Below are 23,660 nucleotides of genomic sequence, written 5' to 3'. Positions count from 1 at the left end.
AACCAATGCTTATACCAATCCTGTACGTTTTTTATGTGCACATATCAGTTATTTAGCTGCTAGTTGTCTGAACCAATGTAGATGTCTTTGTTCACTCAGCATGATTTCATTTTCATCAGGTTAGACTATGAAGATGAGAAGACTATGAGAGTTGATGCAGTGTGCACGGTACTGCTAGGCCTAGCTGAAAATCTAAAAACACAGGCACTCACTTATGAATTTCACAGTTGGATTAGAGGTAGAAAATAAATATAATATATCATCCCTCCCCTCCCCCCTCACTCTTTCTCTCTCGTTCCATCTCTCTCTCTCTCTCTCTCTCAGAAACACACAGAGCCTGTAACCATAAAACATGATAATATAGTGCCCTCTAGTGTTAGCTTTGGACATGTTTTTAAACATTAACACCTAAAACTGTCAATGTGTAAAACTAATGTGTCCGAATCTCTCTCTCTCGCTCTCTCAATTCAATTTTCAATTTAAGGGCTTTATTGGCATGGGAAACATATGTTTACATTGCCAAAGCAAGTGAAATGGATAATAAACAATTAAAAAAATACCAGGAAACATTACACTCAAAAAAGTTCCAAAAGAATAAAGACGTTTCAAATGTCCCCCTGCGGGGTGTGTGCTACGCCAGTGAATAAAATCTTTAAATGTATGAAAGAAAATGTGTTTCTTCATTTCACCACAAAGACACAGACCTTTTCGAACAAAAATAGTTTAATGGTAGATGTACCCGCCATGGTCACTGACATTTAAGTTACAATAGCTGACAGCGATACAATTGTTTCTTCCAATTCAAATAACATAAGTATTTTACCATAACATTAAATACAATCAAATACTTTACAGTACATAATACGCAAGACTTTGTACACACCTGAACTATGTTGTGCGAAACATTTTGGGCCACAAATATATGAAGGTGCCCCAGGAGTTTCTCCCTCATTCTGGCAATCATGAATATACTCTTACAAGATACAGATATCAGTAATCTATTTAAACTTCCCTATTCCTTATACTTCCTTATTTACTATCTGTAAACTCTTCCTGTATCCTATTCCTGTAAACTCTATTCCCTCTGTGCCTGTCGAGCTTCTTCACAGTTTGTACTTTCTGTAACTCCAGTGACTTATTGTGCTCTTGACCTATTGCCCCTACTTTCCTAGCCACTCGATAATTAAATGGGGGGAAATTATATTTTATAATAATAGGAGCAGTTAACATTCTATACTTCATCGTGTCCCAAATTCAGTAACATGTACATGTTTGTGCTAACATTTAGTGCTAAAGGCCCTTCAGAATTTCATTTAGGTCTTTTTTTCTTTTTTCTTTTTTTTTTTTTTTGGCTTGAACTGGTCTGGCTTGGGATGAGAGAAGGTTTGGACTGGGGTAAGGAAATCTGATCTTAGATCTGCACTTACAGTAATCGCTCCTTCAAAAGAGAAAAGACCCTCCAATATCCACTTATGATGCTCACAACAGTCATTCTGGTCTGACATGACAAAAGTATACATCAGAAGCGAAATAGTCATATTGGCTGAATGTCGACATCAGACTTCTGGCATGGTATCTAATGAGTACAAATAATACAAAACATTGATACAAATGTCTTCACCGAACACAATGGGTAAAAATGTATGGTATCTGGTAGAAAGTTGAGACACAGCAAAATGGTTGACTGGTTTGATACCATATTCACAACTGCTTGTATCGAATAACATAAAACAATGTTTACAACAATATCATGAAGGCATGGTTTGACATAGGAACTGAGAGGTAACAGGGCATTGAGTATCAATACAAGCAACTGACCTGTGTAACAACAATCTTAAGGCAACACATCAGAACACAACACGATAGAAATCCACAAATGTGCTTCAAATATTGCTCTGTTGAATCAATTTGAAAATGTTTCAAAGTGAATTTGACTATGGGAAATGACTATGTGTTCCAAACATCACATGTAAAACTGCTTGTAGCAATACAGTGCACAAATAAATAATGTTAAAACTGTAAATTGTTAACATAATTGCAATAATGTTAAAGGGACATTACACTCCAAAAGCAAGGTTACAGAATGTGCTGTATGAGTTACCTGAATCAATTCATGGGTTTCTCATTGTTCAATCACATTAAGTGAGCACTAGATAGTTCCTTCAAATACACTGAGTTGAAGACATACCTTCAGTTAAAGTGGGGGTTAATAAAAATATAATTCAAAAGTTAAATATATAGTTGGATTTGGATGATTGTCTGGGGAACATACCAAAACTTGATCAAAATGATTTTGTCTGTTTCCTAACTCCTCTTTTTGTTAGCTTAATTCAGGTCTTTTTGAATACTGAAGTACAAAATAGGTACAAATAAAAAAGGTTTGGTAAGGTAAAATGTGAGAATGTTTGAAGTACTCTATATGACTGGAAAGTGGAAAAACTGGAATTGAATTGCTGGAGAGAGTACAAAGGGATGAACGCAGTATGAAAATGCATGTACAATACAAAATATGTTCACCGAAGCATACATTCACATAAACCCTACTTTACCAAGAGTCATGGAACTCTATCACAAAAGCAATAATGAGTGTAAACATGTAATGTTCCAACTGAAAGATTGACTCAGTCGTCCTTTGTTGTTTCGACTTCTTCAGCTACTTCGGCTGATTCCTTCTCTTCACGCTCTTCTGGAACAGACATAAAAATCTTCTGGCAGAACAGAGTAAAGATCTCTGAGGAAAGAAAACACCCATTTCACATGAGTCCTTTTTTGGTGGTCTTTAACACTGAAGGACACATTTAATTTGCACTAGTGAAAAGTTTGCACCATTTTTAGAAGCACATGTGTAACGATTAAAATTTATATTTATTATGTATGTTTTTTCTTCCTTTAAACCTCTTTGCTTTTTATTTAATTTAATTTGGGGGTTAAAGATGGAAAGGTTTTATCTGAGTAAAAAGGTAGTAAATTGGTTAGAAATCGATTTAACTAGATGTTAACCTTAGACACAAAACTGTTTGCTATGTGCAAAAACAGAAATGGTTGTTAATGGTAGTATAAAATAACCAGTCACCAATGTATCTCCAACCTTGACAACATAGTACATTACATATAGACCTAGTTCACACTCAAGCAATTGATGTATAATGACACATTTGACATATCAGTTGTGATACATGAGTTGTGATTTATGAGTTTGCCTCCACATACATGAGTTGTGCTACCCGTGTTTGAACTATGCCAGTAACAGATATCAGAGAAACCGCAGGACCGCATGACCAGCTCACCTAGGATCTTCTTTACAACGTGGGGCTTCTTCCACTTGTACCGCAGGAGATAGGCGGGGATACCAGTGAGGATAATCCCGCTGCCTATCAGGCACTCAAAGGGAGCTGCCCAGAAGGACACCACGATCATAAAGACACAGCCCAGCACAAACACCACAGGCACCACCAACCAAATCTACCAGGAAAAATTTGATTAATGTACACAAACCCAACAGTTACAGGATGGAACTAAAAGAAACTTGGCTTCATATCACTTCGATCGTGCTATCTCGCATTGCATGGAAAACATTATTTTTGACTTTCTCCGGTCACTCATTTTAATTGTAACTTTTAGGGTGACCCGACTAAAATCACATAGAAATGTGTGTTATAGATCTGTCATTCTCATTGAAAGCAAGTCTAAAAAGCAGTGGATCTGTTCTATGTGTGCTATTTCAATGCTCCCCGCTCTTAAGTTTTGTTTTTGAGTCTTTTACTTTCAGTTTTGTCCACCAGCTTCAAACTGCTGAAAATACAGTGTTTTTTGTTATGGAAAATATATTTCACAGTGGTTTAGATTCTACAATGATTCCCTTGTCACATAAACTAAAATAAACTAAAATTAAGCAAACTATTCGTATTTTAGCAACCAGGAAATGGCGGTCCGATTTCTGCATAGTGTTTCTTTAAGTAGGGCCCTAAGACCTAGGCCCTGTTTTATCATCTTAAAATGCATCCATCCTTCCTCACTTCCTTAAAGTAATCACTGATCTGACATGACATACAGTAACTGGTGAAAGCAATGCATAGGACATCTGGTGTACACCAATCCAGCCATATCAGATCAGTGATTAATTCAAGGAAGGGATGAAGGAAGGATGCATTTGAAGAGTATTCAAACAGGGCTTATTACAGTAACTGTACCTTGATGGGTCTCCGTAGCTCTGGCTTGGTCCAGCGGAGCCACAGCAGGCCGGCGATGGCCATGCCCACACACAGCCAGGTGAAGAAGCTGAACAGGTTGATGACCGAGAAGATGTCCTTGGACAACGCATACAGCATGGACAGAAAACACTGCAGGGAGACGTTTGGCTCATGTATTAAACCTAATCTATAGTCTAACTTTTGGGGTAGCTAATTGCATTCTTGCGTTGCATATGTACGTTGACTATAAATTAGCCATTTTTTCTGTAAAACATTACCATTACACTTTTTAGGTATTGCGATGGGAATAACTGCTATTCAGTTGCTATGGAAGATTTTGGGATGTATTTACCATCTAATAATCTGTGCCAGATTGACTTGAGTTGATGACTTGGATTTTAGCCTTGCCCAATTGTGGGTTCTCAAATTGGATCTCAAAATCTGTCTGAACAAGGATGGCCTTACATTTTAAACCAATTTAGAGAACAATGGTAGTACTCACTGTGAAAATGAGGGAGGGCACTGGGGTGAAGAGGTCAGTGTGGACCAATCCCAGTGCAGCAGGGAGCTGACCCTCTCGAGCGCCAGCATAAAACAGCCTATGAGAGAGACAGGTGAACCCTCATGATTGAGCATTTTGATACAATCTCCAGGCTTTAATTAAAGTATCAAATGACTGGATTAAACACACACAACCACACACAGATCTACACACACTCTATGCCGAGTTATCTGTGTGTTGATCAGATACAGACCGTGCCGAGGTGAACAGGCTTCCATTGACCGCTCCGAAGCAGGACAGGCCCACAAAGACTGGGATGAGCCAGGACATCACACCAAGATGGTACTCCCCAAAGATCTGCAATGGGAAAGCACTACCATTCAATACTCCCATTCACATTCAACCTCTTTATTTTTTGCTATTTTTGTTAGCAAAATAAATGACAGGAACATTATGAATGAAAAAGGGAATATCAGCGCACTGTTTTCCTGCTCCCAAACATTATCTTTGAATAAAGCCATCCTTACCACAGCTACTGCCTCGGACTCGACCATCACACTCGGGGGGATAGTGGTGAAGTAGGCCAGGTTGGTCAGTACGTACACCACGGTCACAATGGGCATGGAAATTATGATGGACAGTGGCAAGTTTCTGGAATAAAGGTCAAAGGTCAGTAATGACAGATAATGTGTCAGCCAATCCAATATGAGGTTATCAGAGTCAGCTGTGGGATTTGATCTAGTACTGTATTTGTATTTCATTTTATGCAATTTCATAACCGTATTCAATACTTATTATTCTATTATTACATTATATGAGTGGGATATTTGATAAATATTGTATATTCGATTACTAGTACTGTGAATTTCTTGCTATCTGAAATGTCACGATCTGTCATTATCACATTGAAAAACACCTCCATGCAGTCAATCGAGTGCAATTAAGCACAATCAGAATGTTAGAGGAGAATCATACACATAGTGATAGACATATTTTGTTGTGGTAACTCTGTACAATCCTCAATAAAACCTTGATAACACATAACCCACTGAGCACACACTGGTTGAGTCAACGTTGTTTCCACGTCATTTCAATGAAATTACGTTAAATGAACGTGGAATAGACGTTGAGAATTGACGTCTGTGCCCAGTGGGAAGTCACCTCTCTGGATTGATCATTTCCTCTGTCACGTAATTCAGGTAATTCCTAAAGGAGAGGAAACAGAACATGATGCGTTATACAGTATAACAACATTATATAAAGTATAATATTAGATTAGATTATTAGATCAGATTAGTAGCATAGCATCAACCTTCTATAGTCTACACAACTGGAATTATATCCATAGTATATAAGAAGCATCCTATGATAAGATCATCTTTATTGGTTAACAAAAGTCAGATGATAAAACCAGGGTCATATTCACTGGGCACAAAACAGAAGAAAACAGAAGCAAACTATCTAAAATTGTCCAATAAGAAGCGCTTGTTTACGATTTCCATTGCATAACATTTTGAAAAATGTTACTATGTTGTAACCTAATACAACCCGGGTGTAAACACGCCCTACGTGGTGTTGCAAAGGCCTTACCAGCCACCAAAAGCAAAGAGTCCACTGTATAGAGCCAACACAATGTTGTCGACTCCCCATTTGCTGCCTTCAAATGCCAGTTCTGGTGTCAGGTATGGCACATCACCTGTTTAGACACAGACAAGAGAGCAGCATTGATATCACTGCTTGGCAATAGGGACTGAGAATATCAACAGTACAGTATATCATATACATGAATGTTTGCTGCGTGGAATATGGTAGATACACACGCACACAAAGAATGTCAACTTTAAATATGAAGTCATATTAAATCACAATTATTGCAGTGATTTGGCCCAATATATTTTGCCGTTGCACGCCTGCTACACTCTTAGAAAAAAGTGTTCCAAAAGGGTTCTTCGGCTGTCCCTTTTGGGTTCCAGGTAGGACCCTCTGTGGAAACTAGGGTTCTACATGGAACCCAAAACCCAAAAGGGTTCTACCTGGAATCAAAAGGGTTCTACATGGAACCAAAAAGGGTTATTCAAATGGTTCTCCTATGGGGACAGCAGAAGAACCCTTTTAGGTTCCAGATTGCACATTTTCTTCTAAGAGTGTATGTGTGACTATGTTTGACTGATAGACATGACATTTTGAAAAATAAATGAACAAAAATATATTTTCTTTGACACAGGCTGCACCCTCCAAACACCTAACCCTGGGTTAGTCTGTCTGCCATTGATGCGCTGAGAACATAATAATGTTTGGGAGTTGACATTTCAAAATGAGGAGGGAGACCTTTTCGATGATAAGAAACGTCTATCTACTCAATTATTCACACAATATCCAGTCCAGTGTTAACCCTCCCGTTGTCCTAGGGTCAAAATGACCCGCCACTGTGTTGAACCAACTTTATTTAATTTTTATATTTTTGGATCATTTGTGAGAAGGAGGCAGTGATACTTTCTTTAGTCTCACTGCCTCCTTCTCACAAATGATCCCCAAAATAATTTTTTTAAATAAAGTTGGTTCAACACAGTGGCGGGTCATTTTGACCCTAGGACAACGGGAGGGTTAAGCCTACTATAGAGGCCTTCATCAGAAAGTGAAGATGCTGTCAGGATTTACTTTATTTTGTGAAAAAGAAAAAGGTTGTTTTCTACTCCACTGTGTTGTCTACCTCTTCTTTTCAGGTGTAAATGACAACGCATCCATTACTTGGAATAGATTGGGAGCATAGCATGGTCTATCTGTTATATCAACTCAGAGAAGCTGCTTTGTATACTGTACATATGTTTTCCTCTCTCTCTCTCTCACTCTCTCTCTCTCTCCCTCCCTCTCTCTCACACACAATAATCACTCTCTCTTGTCTCTGAACAAGCAGGAAGGCCAATGAAGCGTTTGGTCCTTGTTGTCCATGTTGGAATAAATTAACATCATCTCTAGTGGCAAACAATGAGACTCTTATGAGTTGTGGATATTCTTGGTCATCCTACATCAAAAGCACTGTTACAATAAGATGAAAAGTGTGTTACAACACTGCAAAATGGAAATCTAATCAAGATTTGGTAAAACTTTTTTTTCTATTCATTTTTAACAAGATAATCTACTTGACACATTCTGGTCATGTCTCTCCTACTCCCAAGTTTAAAAAAGAATCATGAATGATATTTTCCCTCTGTCTTTCTCTTCAACTTTAGAAACTACATAAGAGGTAGAAGATGCTAGAGAGAGGAACCTGAAAAAACAGACCCCTCTTAGTTTCAGAAGGCAGTGCTTTCCTATTTCCCCCTGTCTTCCTCTCTAGACTTCAGCACGACAAGCTCGCCAACTAGTTTCCATGGCAACCCTGCATGCAGCACGACCAGATGTAGTGCGAAGAAAAAGATGGCTGCACATTATATCTCTCGGATGGGTGGGTTGTCTTTACATACAAAGCTATTTTTCTATGAATTCATGAGGTGGGTGCAGATAGTGTACCTTTATAACAGATAGGCCTATGAACATAATAAAATACTAATATCAAAATCTTTTTCAGCTTCAATTTGGTAATTTATAAAGACATTGTTGGTGAAAACCCAGAATAATACACATAACTAGCTAAGCCGTGGCAAAATACCTTTAACGAGCACTAACCTATAGACAGGAGGAGAGTGTGTCAAACGCGTGTCAGATGTACCCACACAGACACCAGTATATGCATGAACTGGGTGTTTTCCTTACCTGTACCGATCTGAATGAAACCGAAAACGATTATTATGATCAGGGCCAGGAGCTTTGACGCAGTGAACAAGTCCTGGACCTTGGTGGCAGCCCGCACGCTGATGCAGTTCACAAAGGTCAATGATGCTGAGAGAGGGAAGTGCAAAGGAGAACATAATTGTATATGTTTTTATTTATTTTATTTTATTGATGTCATTTGTTATTTGTTATTTTAGAAAAATATAAAAGTGAGAGAAGATCAGTGGGGGAAAAAGGTCCCTTAACGGCAGGGAGATTCCAAAATAAGACGAAAAGGAGGGCTGTGTATTGCAGCAATAATCCTGAAATGAAGATGTAGCTGTAATGAATATTTACTTCAGCAGCTGGCTGAGAAAGACCTGTTTGGTCAACGTGTGTTACAGTTTGCGTCAGTATTTGTATATAGTTCACTATATGTAAAAAAGTATTATCTCTGCAATGTACAGGCCACCCGATTCGGGTGGTGGTGCTGGTTATACTCACTGAGGCAGAGGCAAGCGATGAGCTTGGCGGCACTGTCGGGCACACTGCAGTTTGGGTAGAGGGGCTTGAGCAGGTAGGTGGCGAACACCAGCGACACCACGTACTGGGAGGACGGCCTGATGATCAGCATCTCCACCCACAGCTTGAGGAAGGCGGCCAGCTCGCCGTACACCTACAATACAATACAGTACAACTTTATTAATCCATTTGCGAACAACAGAGATTTGGCTTCAGCTCATTTCTTAACCGCTCCAGATACAGTAGCACACATCACAGACAAGCACACACACACAAACATGCACACACACACACACACACACAACCCCCACCCCCACACACACGTACCTCCAGGATGTAGGTGTAGTCTCCACCCGACTTGGTGATGGTGGTGCCCAGCTCGGCGTAGCACAGGGCGCCCATGGTGGACACCACACCACACACAGCCCATACCACCAGCGACAGGCCGGCCGAGCCAGCCTCCTTTACCACCCCTGTGGGCGTAATGAAGATGCCCGAGCCGATGATGGTGCCGATGATCATGCCCACGCCGTTGAAGAGCGTGATGCTGCGCTTCAGCTCGATCTTGCCGCCTGCTGCCTTAGCTGGGGAGGAGGAATCGGCAGTAGGGGTGGTGGCTGCCACGGCGTTGGAGTCGGTAATGGTGGATTGGGATGGAGGCTTGTCCGGCGAAGGAGGCTTGTCTGGGTTGTCCGGAACCGCCTCAGCTGCAGGAGGGGGAACAGGGTGGGGCAGGAGGGGGGACAGGTTGGGGAAGAAGGGGGGACAGGGGAGAGTTCATGAGAAGGGATTGTTGGCACTCTCCTCTCAATGATAGTTCAGGAGTTGAGTAGCACATGGACTTTACATACCCCTGTATTGTAAATAGACATATGAGGAAGAATTTTATAAGCTATGCCATAAAGGGAAAGTAGGAGGATGCAAGCAGCATGGTTGGGGTGGGGGTATATAAGCGTGTTCTTGTGTTTACATTGCTGTAATAGGCTGTAATAGGCCCTTCAGACACAGATACATCTCCTAACCACACAAGTCAAAACATATCCCCACTCGCAACCTTTCAGTAGCCCTGCAAGAAATCACATTACATTAGAAAACCCTAGCTAACCCCCATACCACCTCACTGAGTAATAGCCTGATAGCTGTGCATGACCAAATACATATACATCCATAAATGCATGCATACATTGCTGCACCAGATCATGCAGCAGCGTATGAGTGACTGATGCAACCCTGCACCATGTGGTGTCTATGCTGGGCTACAGCGTGTGTGTGTGTGTGTGTGTGTGTGTGTGTGTGTGTGTGTGTGTGTGTGTGTGTGTGCTATGCTGTAGCGGTGTACCTACCCTCCATCTTCTCCTGGCCCTCGGCTGCCTTCCTCAAACTCTCCAGGCTGCTCCGTGATTTCAGCTCTGGCTCTGCCATCCTGTCTTTCTTTAGCCCCCTTCTCTCCTTTTCCTTCCTTTCTTTTTGCTCTCTTCCTCCTCCCTAAGCTCTCTCTCTCTCTGTCTCTCTATCTCTCTCTCTCTGTCTTTCTCACACACACCCTCCCTCTGTCTCTCTCCTCTAATCTCTACCTCCCTCTTTTACTGTCACGCTCTCTCTCTGTCATACACTCTGGCTCTCTCTGGCGCTCTCGCTCTCCCTCTATCTCTCATCCCCTTTCTCTCCCTCTCGCCAGTGTGCTACTGTAGTGCAGGAGATGAGGCAGCAGACCTAGCGTGGTGCCTGATGTGGTGATGGTGATGTTGCTACCTAGCCCACGCCCCCTTATGATGAATGATGGGAGAGATAGAGAGCTCAGCTCAGAGAGGGTGGAACTAGGTCATTGTCAGCTTTTGGAGTGTGTGTGTGTCTCTGTGTGTGTGTGTGTGTGTGTGTGTGTGTGTGTGTGTGTGTGTGTGTGTGTGTGTGTGTGTGTGTGTGTGTGTGTGTGTATTATGTATTGAATACTATGTACTTTGACGTGAGCGTGACACATGGACAAAGGATGCAAAAGCTCCAGCACTCCATCTAGTGGCAATGACAGGGAAGTCCAATGTCTTTGTTCTCTCTCCCATGCTGAAAGATGACTGGGGGAAATAGAATGAGTCAAATAGAGTGGATCAACATTTATTTGATGGAGTATAAAGCCCCAAAAAGCAATCTTGAATGTCACTGTCCAAATACATACAGAGAGCTACTGTATTTCCCTTGGGGTACAATCCTTCCTTCTTACTATTTGACCAGCATTAGGCCTAACTAATGACTACAAGGGATAATAATATGGAGGTAACCAAACATTTTAAGCGCTAATAATATCTGGATACATGTGATGATTGAATATGACGTTGAAACTCTGGCTGTCATATTCTGAGTCATCAGCATATACAAGCTGTGTGTCTTTTACTTATCTCCTCTAGATGGCACTCTAACATATGCATTCACATAGATAAAGTGCTAATGGCTTGTGCTTGCTTGCTGCTCATTTCTGTTTTGCTACATCCGAGCTGCCCACATAAGAATGTTTTCACCCATGGTACATTTTCATAAAAGTGCATTCTGAGAATGAGCCCCGTTCTGTTAATGCGCTAGTATTACTTGCATGTCTATCGCACTGACAAAGTAGACTCGTGAGTACCAAGCTCCGTTCCATGGAACATCTCAGCTACAAATGGTAACGCACAAGCCGAGTAACTGCGACCCTACGCAGGGCACTTTCTGCCATGTGTCCGGGGACTTTCCCCTAGGCTAGAATGGAGAAACTTCGTTCTCAGCTAGTAGCCTAGTCAACAAGCCTTCTGAATGCCCGTATTTAACTAGGCGACAAAAAGCTTTATGAAGGTTGAAGTGGAAACACATGTTTAAGTGACGGTGTATAACTATCGAAGTAGGATTTTTAGGATCATAGGATCCCCTTTTTCAACATTGAGCATTTATTGCAAAGACTTACTCACAAATAACATTGTAAGAGTTGTAATACTAACATTACTTCCTAAATCCAGAGCAAAACTCTAACAGGATCATGGGTAATTTTAAAGAGACAGCGCACATAGTAAAAAAGAACAGACGTCTTTACACTAACATATTCAGTACATTTCTCAACACCTTTGTTATGATTGTTACTCTAACAACGATCACCTCATTTGTTTTGATTCCAATTAATTAATTATTCAGAGTAAAATGATGATTATTTGACTATGGCCCCATGTAGCTCAGTTGGTAGAGCATGGCGTTTGCAAAACCAGGGTTGTGGGTTTGTTTCCCACTGGGGGCCAGTATGAAAAATGTAGGCACTCACTAACTGTAAGTCGCTCTGGATAAGAGCGTCTGCTAAATGACTAAAAATATAGAGTTTGTTCAAATTGCAATGCTTCAGTGTCTTTATCTTGTTTACCATATGGAATTACATGCTGCCCCTCATCCTCCCTCCTTCACCTATACTATTTTCATAAATCTGTCTCTCTCTCTCTCTCTCTCTCGCTCTCTCTCTCTCTCTCTCTCTCTCTCTCTCACACACACACACACACACACACACACACACACACACACACACACACACACACACACACACACACACACACACACACACACACACACACACACACACACACACACACACACACACACACACACACCACCAGTGGAGGCTCCTCAGAGGAGGAAGGGGAAGACCATCCTCCTCAGTGAATTTCATAAAAATAAAAATAGTGAAACTTTAAAAAAGTTATACTTTTTAGATATAACTATACTAAATATATTCACGTCACCAAATCATTGATTAAAACACACTGTTTTGCAATGAAGGTCTACAGTAGCCTCAATAGCACTCTAGGTTAGCACCATGGTGTAGCCGGAGGACAGCTAGTTTCCGTCCTCCTCTGGGTACATTGACTTCAATACAAACTTAAGTGACTCATGGTTCTCACCCCCTTCAATATACTTACACAGTAATTATGACAACTTCTGGAGGACGTCCTCCAACCTATCAGAGCTCTTGCAGCACGAACTGACATGTTGTCCACCCAATCAAAGGATCAGAGAATGAATCTAGTACTGAAAGCATAAGCTACAGCTAGCTAGCACTGCAGTGCATAACATGTGGTGAATAGTTGACTCAGAGAATAGAGACAATAGTTGAACAGTTTTAAACAAATGTATTTATTTAAAAATGAAGAAGAAGCAAGAGAGGGAGAGAGCGAGAGAGAGCTATATATTTATATATATTTTTTACTTTCACGTTGCTAGCGAATGCTGCTAGCTAGTTTAGCCTACTCAAACACTCGGCTCAAACAGAGAGGGATGCTATGTAAGCTAGCTGGCTATGGCTATCCAACACTGAAACTTTTCCAAGTCAAGGTAAGCATTTGGTTTTATTAATTTATTGCCACCGGGGCCTGCTGGTGTAACTGCTAAACTGCTTGCTAACTGTACACTGTACTGCATGATTGTAGCGGGTTTACTAACGCATTAGTTCTAGTAGCTATGTTGACTGACGTTAGCTAATATGGTGACAACTATGTAGGCTGTGTGTAGTGGTTATGATATGAAGGTTTGGCTTGGAAAGGTTTTTTCACCTGGTCACAAACAGCTGATTTGTTGTGCACTGAAGCCCACAATCAAAGGGAAAAGGTGAGAGGAGGAGCGCGTGGATGCGAGAAGGAAGGAACTAGCAAAGTGATCATGCTGTTTGTATGTGGCTTCTATGAAAGTGAACTGTGTTTGCGTGTGATCAGGGGTGTATTTATTCCACCGATTCTGTTGAAATTGTCTATTATAGTACACCTACTGTAATACAGTATATACTTACAGTGGGGGAAAAAAGTATTTAGTCAGCCACCAATTGTGCAAGTTCTCCCACTTTAAAAAGATGAGAGAGGCCTGTAATTTTCATCATAGGTACACGTCAACTATGACAGACAAAATGGGTGGGTTGTATCATTTGATTTACACAACATGCAAAATGAAGATGCAAAATATTTTGTATCGTGAAACAAACAAGAAATAAGACAACAAAAAACAGAAAACTTGAGCGTGCATAACTATTCACCCCCCCCAAAGTCAATACTTTGTAGAGCCACCTTTTGCAGCAATTACAGCTGCAAGTCTCTTGGGGTATATCTCTATAAGCTTGGCACATCTAGCCACTGGGATTTTTGCCCATTCTTCAAGGCAAAACTGCTCCAGCTCCTTCAAGTTGGATGGGTTCCGCTGGTGTACAGCATTCTTTAAGTCATACCACAGATTCTCAATTGGATTGAGGTCTGGGCTTTGACTAGGCCATTCCAAGACATTTTAATGTTGTCCTGCTGGAAGGTGAACCTCTGTCCCAGTCTCAAATCTCTAGAAGACTGAAACAGGTTTCCCTCAAGAATTTCCCTGTATTTAGCGCCATCCATCATTCCTTCAATTCTGACCAGTTTCCCAGTCCCTGCTGATGAAAAACATCCCCACAGCATAATGCTGCCACCACCATGCTTCACTGTGGGGATGGTGTTCTCGGGGTGATGAGAGGTGTTGGGTTTGCGCCTGACATAGCGTTTTTCCTTGATGGCCAAAAAGCTCAATTTTTGTCTCATCTGACCAGTGTACCTTCTTCCATATTTTTGAGGGGTCTCCCACATGGCTTTTGGCGAACACCAAACGTGTTTACTTATTCTTTTCTTTATTCAATGTCTTTTTTTCTGGCCACTCTTCTGTAAAGCCCAGCTCTGTGGAGTGTACGGTTTAAAGTGGTTCTATGGACAGATACTCCAATCTCTGCTGTGGAGCTTTGCAGCTCCTTCAGGGTTATCTTTGGTCTCTTTGTTGCCTCTCTGATTAATGCCCTCCTTGCCTGGTCCATGAGTTTTGGTGGGCGGCCCTCTCTTGGCAGGTTTGTTGTGGTGCCATATTCTTTCCATTTTTTAATAATGGATTTAATGTTCAAAGTTTCAGATATTTTTTTATAACACAACCCTGATCTGTACTTCTCCACAACTTTGTCCCTGACCTGTTTGGAGAGCTCCTTGGTCTTCATGGTGCCACTTGCTTGGTGGTGCCCCTTGCTTAGTGGTGTTGCAGACTCTGGAGCTTTTCAGAACAGGTCTATATATACTGAGATCATGTGACACTTAGATTGCACACAGGTGGACTTTATTTAACTAATTATGTGACTTCTGACGGTAATTGGTTGCACCAGATCTTATTTAGGGGCTTCATAGCAAAGGGGGTGAATATATATGAACGCACCACTTTTCTGTTATTTATTTTGTAGAATTTTTTGAAACAAGTACTTTTTATCATTTCACTTCACCAATTTGGACAATTTTGTGTATGTCCATTACATGAAATCCAAATAAAAATCAATTTAAATTACAGGTTGTAATGAAACAAAATAAGAAAAACGCCAAGGGGATTCATACTTTTGCAAGGCACTGTATATGGAGACTGTTTAGTGACAAAAATAAGGGGTTAAATACATGTCCCAAAAAATAACAAGTTTCCTGATCTATTTGATATCTCTCAGATTTAGGATAGAAACTTCAGAACAAACTTCCTTTAGATTATTTATTGGGGGAATATCTGTAGTTCCATGTAGTGAATATGTTATTCAATGTGTTTGTATGGGCTAATAGCAGTAAGGCCAAATACACATTTTCATCAAATTATTATTATAATAAAAAAATGTTGAATACTTCAAGGGCTCTTAAAATTCAAAATCAAATGGCAAAATTATCCTTGGTATGACCTTCTTAAAACAATTCCATATAGTTTAGTATAAGCCCTGTTTAGTGCCAAAAATAAGGGGTTAAATACTTTCCTAAATTCAAAAGATGATAACACTTTCGAAATCGTGATTTTTCCAAATAACCATTGACAAAAATAACTAACACCAGAACTACACTCTTAGAAAAAAAATGGTTATCTAGAACCTTAAATGGTTCTTCGGCTGTCCCCATAGGAAAACCCTACATGGAACCAAGGTTTACAAGCAGAATCTTTCCACGAGAGATTAGGCTGTATGCATTGCTGTTCCTAGTTCCTGTTCTGGGTTCCCTTGCTATTCCTTTCCCTGACAAATCCTTCCACTGTAATTTTCCAGCTTTCAGCTGTTTTGGGGCTCATCCAATAGGAAAGCAGGAGGATTGTTCCCCCTCTGGTTAGGTTACTTCGGCATTGATGCATCTCATCTTTCCAGATCTCTCTCTCTCTCTCTCTCTCTCTCTCTCTCTCTCTCTCTCTCTCTCTCTCTCTCTCTCTCTCTCTCTCTCTCTCTCTCTCTCTCTCTCTCTCTCTCTCTTCTCTCTCTTTCTCTCTCTCTCTCTCTCTCTCTCTCTCTCTCTCTCACTCTCACACACACACACAATAATCCCCTTATTATAGTTATGGGCATGCTGTGAATAGCCTATGAAGCTAGCAGTTTGTGTGTTCCTTACATTGGCTGATATAGAAAACCTGTCAGATAAGATAGTCGAGGGATGGGATTAGGGACAGAGGAAGGATGTACTGTATCTCAGTGGAAGACTGCTGCTGTATCAGACTGTTGTTCTGCCTCTGCCCGCCTCTGCTATCCTGGATTTCCACTGGTTCTGTCATAGTGGAATGGATCATTTTATCTTTGATACGAAACAGGAGAACCAAACAATCCTGCAAGTCTTTTTTTTAATCTTTTTTTTTCTTCTGGGGGATGGATCAGCTTAATATTGCAGATAGATTGTATCTTCTATCAATGTAATTGTCTGCATCACTTCCAATCCCCCATGTTTTTTATATATATACTCCCCTTTATTACTTTTCAACCCCGCCATCCTTTCCCTACTTGGAGTAAATTAGTGAACAACAATGCCCAGGCCTCTACTTCCGGCCTATACTTACTATCTACACATTATGGACACAATTTTACAATAATTCTATTATATATATATATATATATATATATATATATATATATATATATATATTATTGATCGATTGACTATGACTTTTCAGATCACCCAGTAATGATCTGCTATCTGCAAGGTTAGCTCCAGGTAAATATTGCAATCCTTTAGCCATTCCTGGACCTGTGTCCAAAAACAAGCTACAAATGGACAGAACCAAAACAAATGATCTAATGATTCTGTCTCTTCACAGCAAGTATTGGATAACTTTAGTATTTTCTAATGCTTTGGACAAACATGTTACTACCATGTGTCAGGGCAGTCAATACTGCCTAAGGTCAGCTCTGGCTCTAAGGCTGCATTTACACAGGCGTTCCATTTCTGTCACACCCTGATCTGTTTCACCTGTCTTGTGCTTGTCTCCACCCCCCTCCAGGTGTCGCCCATTTTCCCCATTATCCCCTGTGCATATATACCTGTGTTTTCTGTTGGTCTGTTGCCAGTTCGTCTGGTCAAGCCTACCAGCGGTTTTCCCGTACTCCTGTTTTCTCTCTAGTCCCTGTTTTCCCGGTTTTGACCATTCTGCCTGCCCTGACCCTAAGCCTGCCTGCCGTTCTGTACCTTGTACACTGCCCTGGATTACTGACCTCTGCCTGATCCTTACACCAAATTACTTGACGTTACCTTAGATTGTGAACTATCATGGCCAAAACATATAGATTCAATGGTTGTAAAGATGGGGAGAGGTCTGTCCGTAATAAAGAGATGTTCTGCTGTTTTGACACCACACTCCAAAAAGCAAGTTCAGCAGGCTCTAGTTTTGTCTAATCTTGATTATTGTCCAGTCGTGTGGTCCAGTGCTGCAAGGAAAGACCTAGTTCAGCTGCAGCTGGCCCAAAACAGAGTGGCATGTCTTGCTCTTCATTGTAATCAGAGGGCTGATATAAATACTATGCATGCCAGTCTCTCTCGGCTAAGAGTTGAGGAGAGACTGACTGCATCAATTCTTATTTTTATAAGAAACATTAATGTGTTGAAAATCCCAAATTGTTTGCATAGTCAACTTACACACAGCTCTGACACACACACTTACCCCACCATACATGCCACCAGGGGTCTTTTCACAGTCCTCAAATCCAGAACAAATTCAAGAAAGTGTACAGTATTACATAGAGCCATTATCGCATGGAACTCTGTTCCATCTCATATTGCTCAAATAAACAGCAAACCTGGTTTAAAAAAACAGATAAAGCAACACCTCACGGCACAACGCCTCTCCCCTATTTGACCTAGATAGTTTGTGTGTATGTATTGATATGTAGGCTACGTGTGCCTTTAAAACATTTTTATGTAGTTCTGTCCTTGAGCTGTTCTTGTCTATTAATGTTCTGTATTATGTCATGTTTCATGTTTTGTGTGGACCCCAGGAAGAGTAGCTGCTGCTTTTGCAACAGCTAATAGGGATCCTAATAAAATCCCAAATACCAATACCCTGACCCTGCCTGCCATTCTGTACCTTTCGGACTCTGCTCTGGATTACTGACCTCTGCCTGCCCTTGACCTGTTGCTTGCCTGCTGCTCTTGTTGTTGTAATAAACTTTTGTTACTTCGAACTGTCTATATCTGGGTCTTATCCTGAGGACTGATAAATTCCAATATTTTGCCACTAATTGGTCTTTTGACCAATTAGATCTGATCTTTTGCCAACAATTGGTCAAATGATCAGAATTGGGCTCCCTAACAGGCTAAAACATCAGTAGAAATCCAGAAGCATGGAACCAAGTCCACTAATTGCTCCATATTCACCTCAGAGCTCTTGAAATCACATTGCTGTTTTTCTTTTACAGTCTTTTCAAAGTCTGCAGCTGCTTATACTATAAACCTATTATTAATATATATTGCGGCACATTTCAAAGGCCCAACCAATTTAACTGGCGAGAAAGTCATATTTCACAGGTCCCTTTCAATGTTTTCTTTTTCTTTTCAAAAAGCTATTATGAATAGGATTCCGAGACAGCTGGAGGTAAAGCACCATTTTTTAAACGTCTTGGATTAGTTACTGAGGAATTGATCTGTTGTTGTGGAATAATGGTATGATTAAGGTGTAATGCATCTCTTGTTGACATACTCCAGTCCTCCAGACAGGGATATGGGGCTCAAATCAATCCGTATTGCGGAAGTTCAGTGTTACAGCACAATTTAAATGTAAAGATAATTTCGTAATGAGCCGACATATGCAGCGTTTACTGCATATGAATGCAGTCTCCGCGAACACGGGAACATTACCTTTAAATTTCAATCGCACTATAGCGCTGACCATCCACAATATGGATTGAATCGAGCCCATAATGTAAACCATCACTGTATGCTAAACAACTCAATGAGGTCAAATACTGTTTTTCACCTCATATGACATATTTGATATTATGTCATATAATAAGACACATTATTATAAATTATAGTTACAGTTGCCTGTGAATTGCACCATATACCTATAGCCTACATTACTGTACATACACTTTGCTGTATTATTGTGAATCAATAATGATGTGAAATTGTCAAGTCATTAGCTTTATTTCATGCCAAAAATAAACATAGCATCCACATAATTATTGTAACATTGATTTCAAATGTTGGATGACTGATGAACAACTACAGTACAGAAGAGATAGGATATATTCATTCATCCCCAATTGGACATTACTAATTCATCCCCATTTGACATGATCAACACTCTGCTATCATATCACAACATATCTACTAATAATCATTAACAATATGTGAATTACCTTCAGTTTCATTAAGATTCTCAGACTTGTATTCTATCCATAAGAGATAACTCTCATACTAACAGGGATAAACTATTCAAAAATGCAAAGCAGGTTTTGTTTTGTTCTGCATACATAGTGTTGGTTGCATATTTTTTTCACCACAGAAAGAATACTCCCATAAACAAACACTGACTGTAAATGCTGGATAATAATGTTGATGGCATTAGATTAGTTTGTTTAAGCTGAGGGATAGCAGTGCAGGTTCAACCCTTCATTGGAATTGATATTTCAATAATATTACAGATTTAATATAGCATATTAAAGACGCACTCCAGCTATTTTTTTTTAACCTTTCCTGTTGAAAAACAATATCCCACCTATAAACACAGTAATGTACACACACGTAAGGGTAAAAAAAATATGTTTTGAGCAAAATAGTATTTTTTAGATACATGTGCAAACTTCATGAAGTAGGCCATTCAAGGAGTTGGTCTTATGGAGCCCTTTGATGTCATAGGCCTCCCCCCTGCTTGTGGGAATAATAGAGGAAGCAATAGAGAACAAAAGAGGAAAGGCCCATTCCCTCACTTGTACCATGTCATGAGGACACCTGGACCACCTATTGAGATGTGCCTTTTGTAAAGTAAATCAGGTGATAAATGAGGTGAAAAGGAGACTGGAGTGCGACATTAAATATTATTACATTCTAATATTACAGATTTGGTGAAGTGACTGAAAACTTACCATGTTATCCCTCCACATACTTATCCATCCACATCCATAGCATTGGAAAAATATAGATCCATTATTTCATTTAAACTAAAGTGCACTGTTCACAACTAAAGTGCATGAGTGACATACAGTAAGTATAAATACGATTTGGTTTATCCAATTCAGGGTTGGGTGTAAACCAACCGATCTGTGACAACATTATATCTAAGAACCACATTGGAAATCACTTCAGTGGTAATTTGTTATTTTACCTTTTCTATGAGCTAGGGTTCAACATTGCACAATACAACAGGTAGAACAATTGGACACTGGTAAACTCTACCTCTGTTAGTTATCTGCTGTTATTTTAGTTGGAGTACTGAATGACCATAGACCTCGATCAATATGTATACCCATTAGAGGTAACTAACATAGTACATCATGGAATGTTAAAGCAATGTGGTATCTATTAGCTTACTAGTAAACAAGGTTTATTTCGAAGGTAGTAACAAAGTAGCATTGGGAAATCATTCATATTCATGCAAATATTTTTGTTCTTGTACATCTATTTCTACATCTAAACTCATACAAGACATGTCAATGTATTCAAAGATGCACAGCAAAAAATACTTATTATAATGATATGGATTTCAATAACACTATAGTTATTGCAATATTTCAAAACGCTTTCTCACTCTAACGCATTATGTTTTTGGACTGATTTAACTAAACAGGCATAGTTAAGTCGTGCATAAATTCATCTCAAATTATGACAATACAGTAAACACAGGATATTGTCTAGGAAATAGTCATAAGTATGCTGGGGTAAACAAAGGAAGCAAAGCATACCAGTAGAAACAGTCAAATGTAAGAATAAAACACTTTCTCCTCTTCTTATTGTTTTGAATATCATTGTTTCAATGGGAACTTTACTTCTGTCAGTTGTTATTCATAATCCACCAAGATGCTGAAAAAACAAATTAACAAATTAAATAGACTGATCATTTACGTAAGAGCATCACATTGATCATCTATTGACAACAATATACTGCATGAACATCAAAAACGGCATGCATTACCACATCCTCTCCAGTGGGTTTGAGGCTCTGTCCCTCTGAGGTCCCAGAGCCATTCCTTATAGCTTCTCTCGCCCATCCCTCATCCACTCCACAAAATCCATCCCCTGTATGACACTAACCTGGGAGGAGCATGGTGGAAACCATTTCAGGGTCCTCCAGTACGTCAATGATGCAGCGCTGGAATGTCTTGCTGATGGGGGACTGCAGGTAACTGTAGGAGGAAGGGATGGAGAGAGGGGACAGAGGAGTCAATGGGTGGCCCTGGACTGTCAGTGCTTTGTCATACCGTCAATAAAGCTTTGTAGAAGGTCTTTAAATCTTGGCCAAGTCCAACAGCATTGCAACATCCCATCTTAATGAAGGCTTTTTGTAGAAGAACTGTATTTGGAAGAATTCTGAATGGCTATACTAAATCATAATCTCTTACAAGGTTTGGGTGCAATTCCATTTTCATTCAGTCAATTAATTTGAAACTCTGTTGGGACTACACTCTTAGAAAAAAGGGTTTCTTCGGCTGTCCCCATAGGAGACCCTTTTTGGTTCGAGGTAGAACCCTTTTTGGTTCCAGGTAGAACCCATTTGGGTTCCATGTAAAACCCTCTGTGGAAAGGATTCTACATTGAACCCAAAGGGTTTCTACCTGGAATCAAAAAGGGTTCTTCGAAGGGTTCTTCTATGGGGACATCCGAAGAACCCTTTTAGGTTCTAGATAGCACCTTTTTTTCTAAGAGTGTGCAGAATACTTGATGTACCTCATCCAGGAGAGACGGTCTTGCCAGAACTCGTACATGATGAAGCAGGATCTCTCTGGAAGAGTCTGGACGGACACACTGTGGGATAAGGAAGTCACAAGTATATTGCTCATGAAATTGGCATTTTGATGACAAACATTTGTAGTACCCTGTAGTAGTGTCTGTAGTACCCTGTAGTAGTGTCTGTAGTACCCTGTAGTAGTGTCTGTAGATCCTTGTAGTAGGGTCTGTACTCTTTATCATAAAAGTCTGAACTATTGTCACCTATTTGACAGTATTCCAAAACAATTGTTATGAAGGAAAGAAAGCCCCATTCTAGTTTTGAAATACAGCCAAAGTGTGTCGACAAAACAGAGTAGCTACTGTATATGCAGGATTAGGGTGATTAGCCAGGAAAAGCGGCTACATTCACAATAGGTAAAATCTTCAATGAAAACAATGGCCAATGTTTTGAATGTAGAAGAGAGACCCACTGCAGATTGTTGGTCTGGCAGGCTGTGGCGTCTGTGTAGATCTTCAGAGCCTGCTGGAACTCCTCTGCGTCTTTGTCCTTTACAGACATCTGTCTCTGCACCAGCAGGATGTTCTGTTGAGAAGGAAAGAGAGGAAAATGGTTCAGGCCAGTGGCATCTGGGTCATGTTCATTGGGCACCAGACAGAAGAAAACCTAGTCTGGTCCAATAAGACACAATCGTTTTAGTTTTCTGTTGCCAAATGTTTTAAAACGTTTTCTGTTGCATGCTCTAATAAACACGACCCTCTACTACTGTAAGCATTAGAGGGACAAGGAAAAGGGAAAAGCAGCCGACACTGGGGCTCTGGAGGACCACAGTAGTGCATTGGTTTTGTCATTTTAGTATTTTTTAAGACAAATTAACAATGCTGTAGCAGAGAAATATTGAGTTTGAGAGATACATGTATCACACTATGTTAAGTCATTGAAGTCTAGGATACACCTTTTGATAGACATTGAAACCTTACTTTTCCAAATCTAAAAGGAAGTGGCCATAGTGGCCATCCGAGTTGGACTCACCGAGTTATATGTTCCGGCTAACGTGTCCTCTTTGAGTGGTTCCAGATGTGGACTCTGCAAATGGAGGCATAAATATTTCAGTCAGTCATGAAAAGAAAAAGCTGCAACAACAGAACGAGCCTGACCAAATCTACCTTTGATATGAAATGGATTGATATATGTATATTATATTTCCCTAAAGCGATAAACAGATCCTATGCAAACGGACAATTTGGAGCGTAGCACAGTGTTGCAATGTCGTTTTTCGTCACAAAATGGGTGGCTAATTGTAGTACATAGGGCCTGCATACGGAGCTTGCAGATTTCCTCCGCTCAAATTATTTAAACGTAACGTATCATTCCTTACGCTACCGTGGGTGCAGTGTTGTGTCGGCAATGAAGCTGAGCCAAACTTTCTTGGTTCCTTGATCTGATCTATAGGCTATGCATCAAATAAGCAGTCTATTTTGCATTGATAACCAAATATAATCTTAGACTGTTCAAACAATAAACCAAACAACATTGTAGCCTTA

The 23,660-nt window shown here is 40.2% G+C and overlaps 2 protein-coding genes across 2 annotated transcripts in view; both read right to left on the bottom strand.

Annotated features, from left to right (window-relative positions):
• Window positions 1-709: 709 nt before the first annotated feature.
• LOC311147505 (large neutral amino acids transporter small subunit 1-like) lies at window positions 710-10,651 on the bottom strand. The gene is made up of 12 exons (XM_084184256.1): window positions 10,308-10,651; window positions 9,292-9,671; window positions 8,947-9,118; window positions 8,446-8,571; window positions 6,283-6,388; window positions 5,854-5,898; window positions 5,220-5,343; window positions 4,946-5,049; window positions 4,693-4,789; window positions 4,191-4,340; window positions 3,288-3,462; window positions 710-2,731 (listed from the first exon to the last, which is right to left on the bottom strand). The coding sequence occupies exons 1-12, from the start codon at window positions 10,384-10,386 to the stop codon at window positions 2,622-2,624; spliced, it is 1,668 nt and encodes a 555-aa protein (XP_084040382.1). The 5' UTR covers window positions 10,387-10,651; the 3' UTR covers window positions 710-2,621.
• An 8,708-nt stretch (window positions 10,652-19,359) lies between these two features.
• The window catches only part of LOC311147781 (N-terminal EF-hand calcium-binding protein 1-like), a 56,593-nt gene continuing 52,292 nt past the window's right edge, over window positions 19,360-23,660 (bottom strand). The window contains exons 9-13 of the mRNA XM_084184558.1: window positions 23,149-23,202; window positions 22,589-22,701; window positions 22,116-22,193; window positions 21,483-21,574; window positions 19,360-21,251 (exon numbers count right to left, since the gene is read on the bottom strand). Of these exons, the coding sequence (XP_084040684.1) occupies window positions 21,223-21,251; window positions 21,483-21,574; window positions 22,116-22,193; window positions 22,589-22,701; window positions 23,149-23,202 (366 nt within the window). The 3' untranslated portion in view covers window positions 19,360-21,222. The remainder of the gene's footprint in view (window positions 21,252-21,482; window positions 21,575-22,115; window positions 22,194-22,588; window positions 22,702-23,148; window positions 23,203-23,660) is intronic.

This window comes from Coregonus lavaretus (genome assembly GCF_964263955.1).
Source record: "Coregonus lavaretus genome assembly, chromosome: 20".
Taxonomy (NCBI): Eukaryota; Metazoa; Chordata; class Actinopteri; order Salmoniformes; family Salmonidae; genus Coregonus; species Coregonus lavaretus.
The sequence above is the reverse complement of the archived record's forward strand: the minus strand, read 5'-3'. Positions and strand labels throughout refer to the sequence as shown.

Bases quoted from the DNA above. Each gene is read 5' to 3' on its own strand.
- LOC311147505 (XM_084184256.1), bottom strand. From the start codon at position 10,386: ATGGCAGAGCCAGAGCTGAAATCACGGAGCAGCCTGGAGAGTTTGAGG. The intron at 5,344-5,853 runs GTGACTTCCCAC...CCTTTATTCCAG, and splicing joins GAAATGATCAATCCAGAGAG to AAACTTGCCACTGTCCATCA. The intron at 4,790-4,945 runs GTCTGTATCTGA...TCTCTCTCATAG, and splicing joins AGCCTGTTCACCTCGGCACG to GCTGTTTTATGCTGGCGCTC.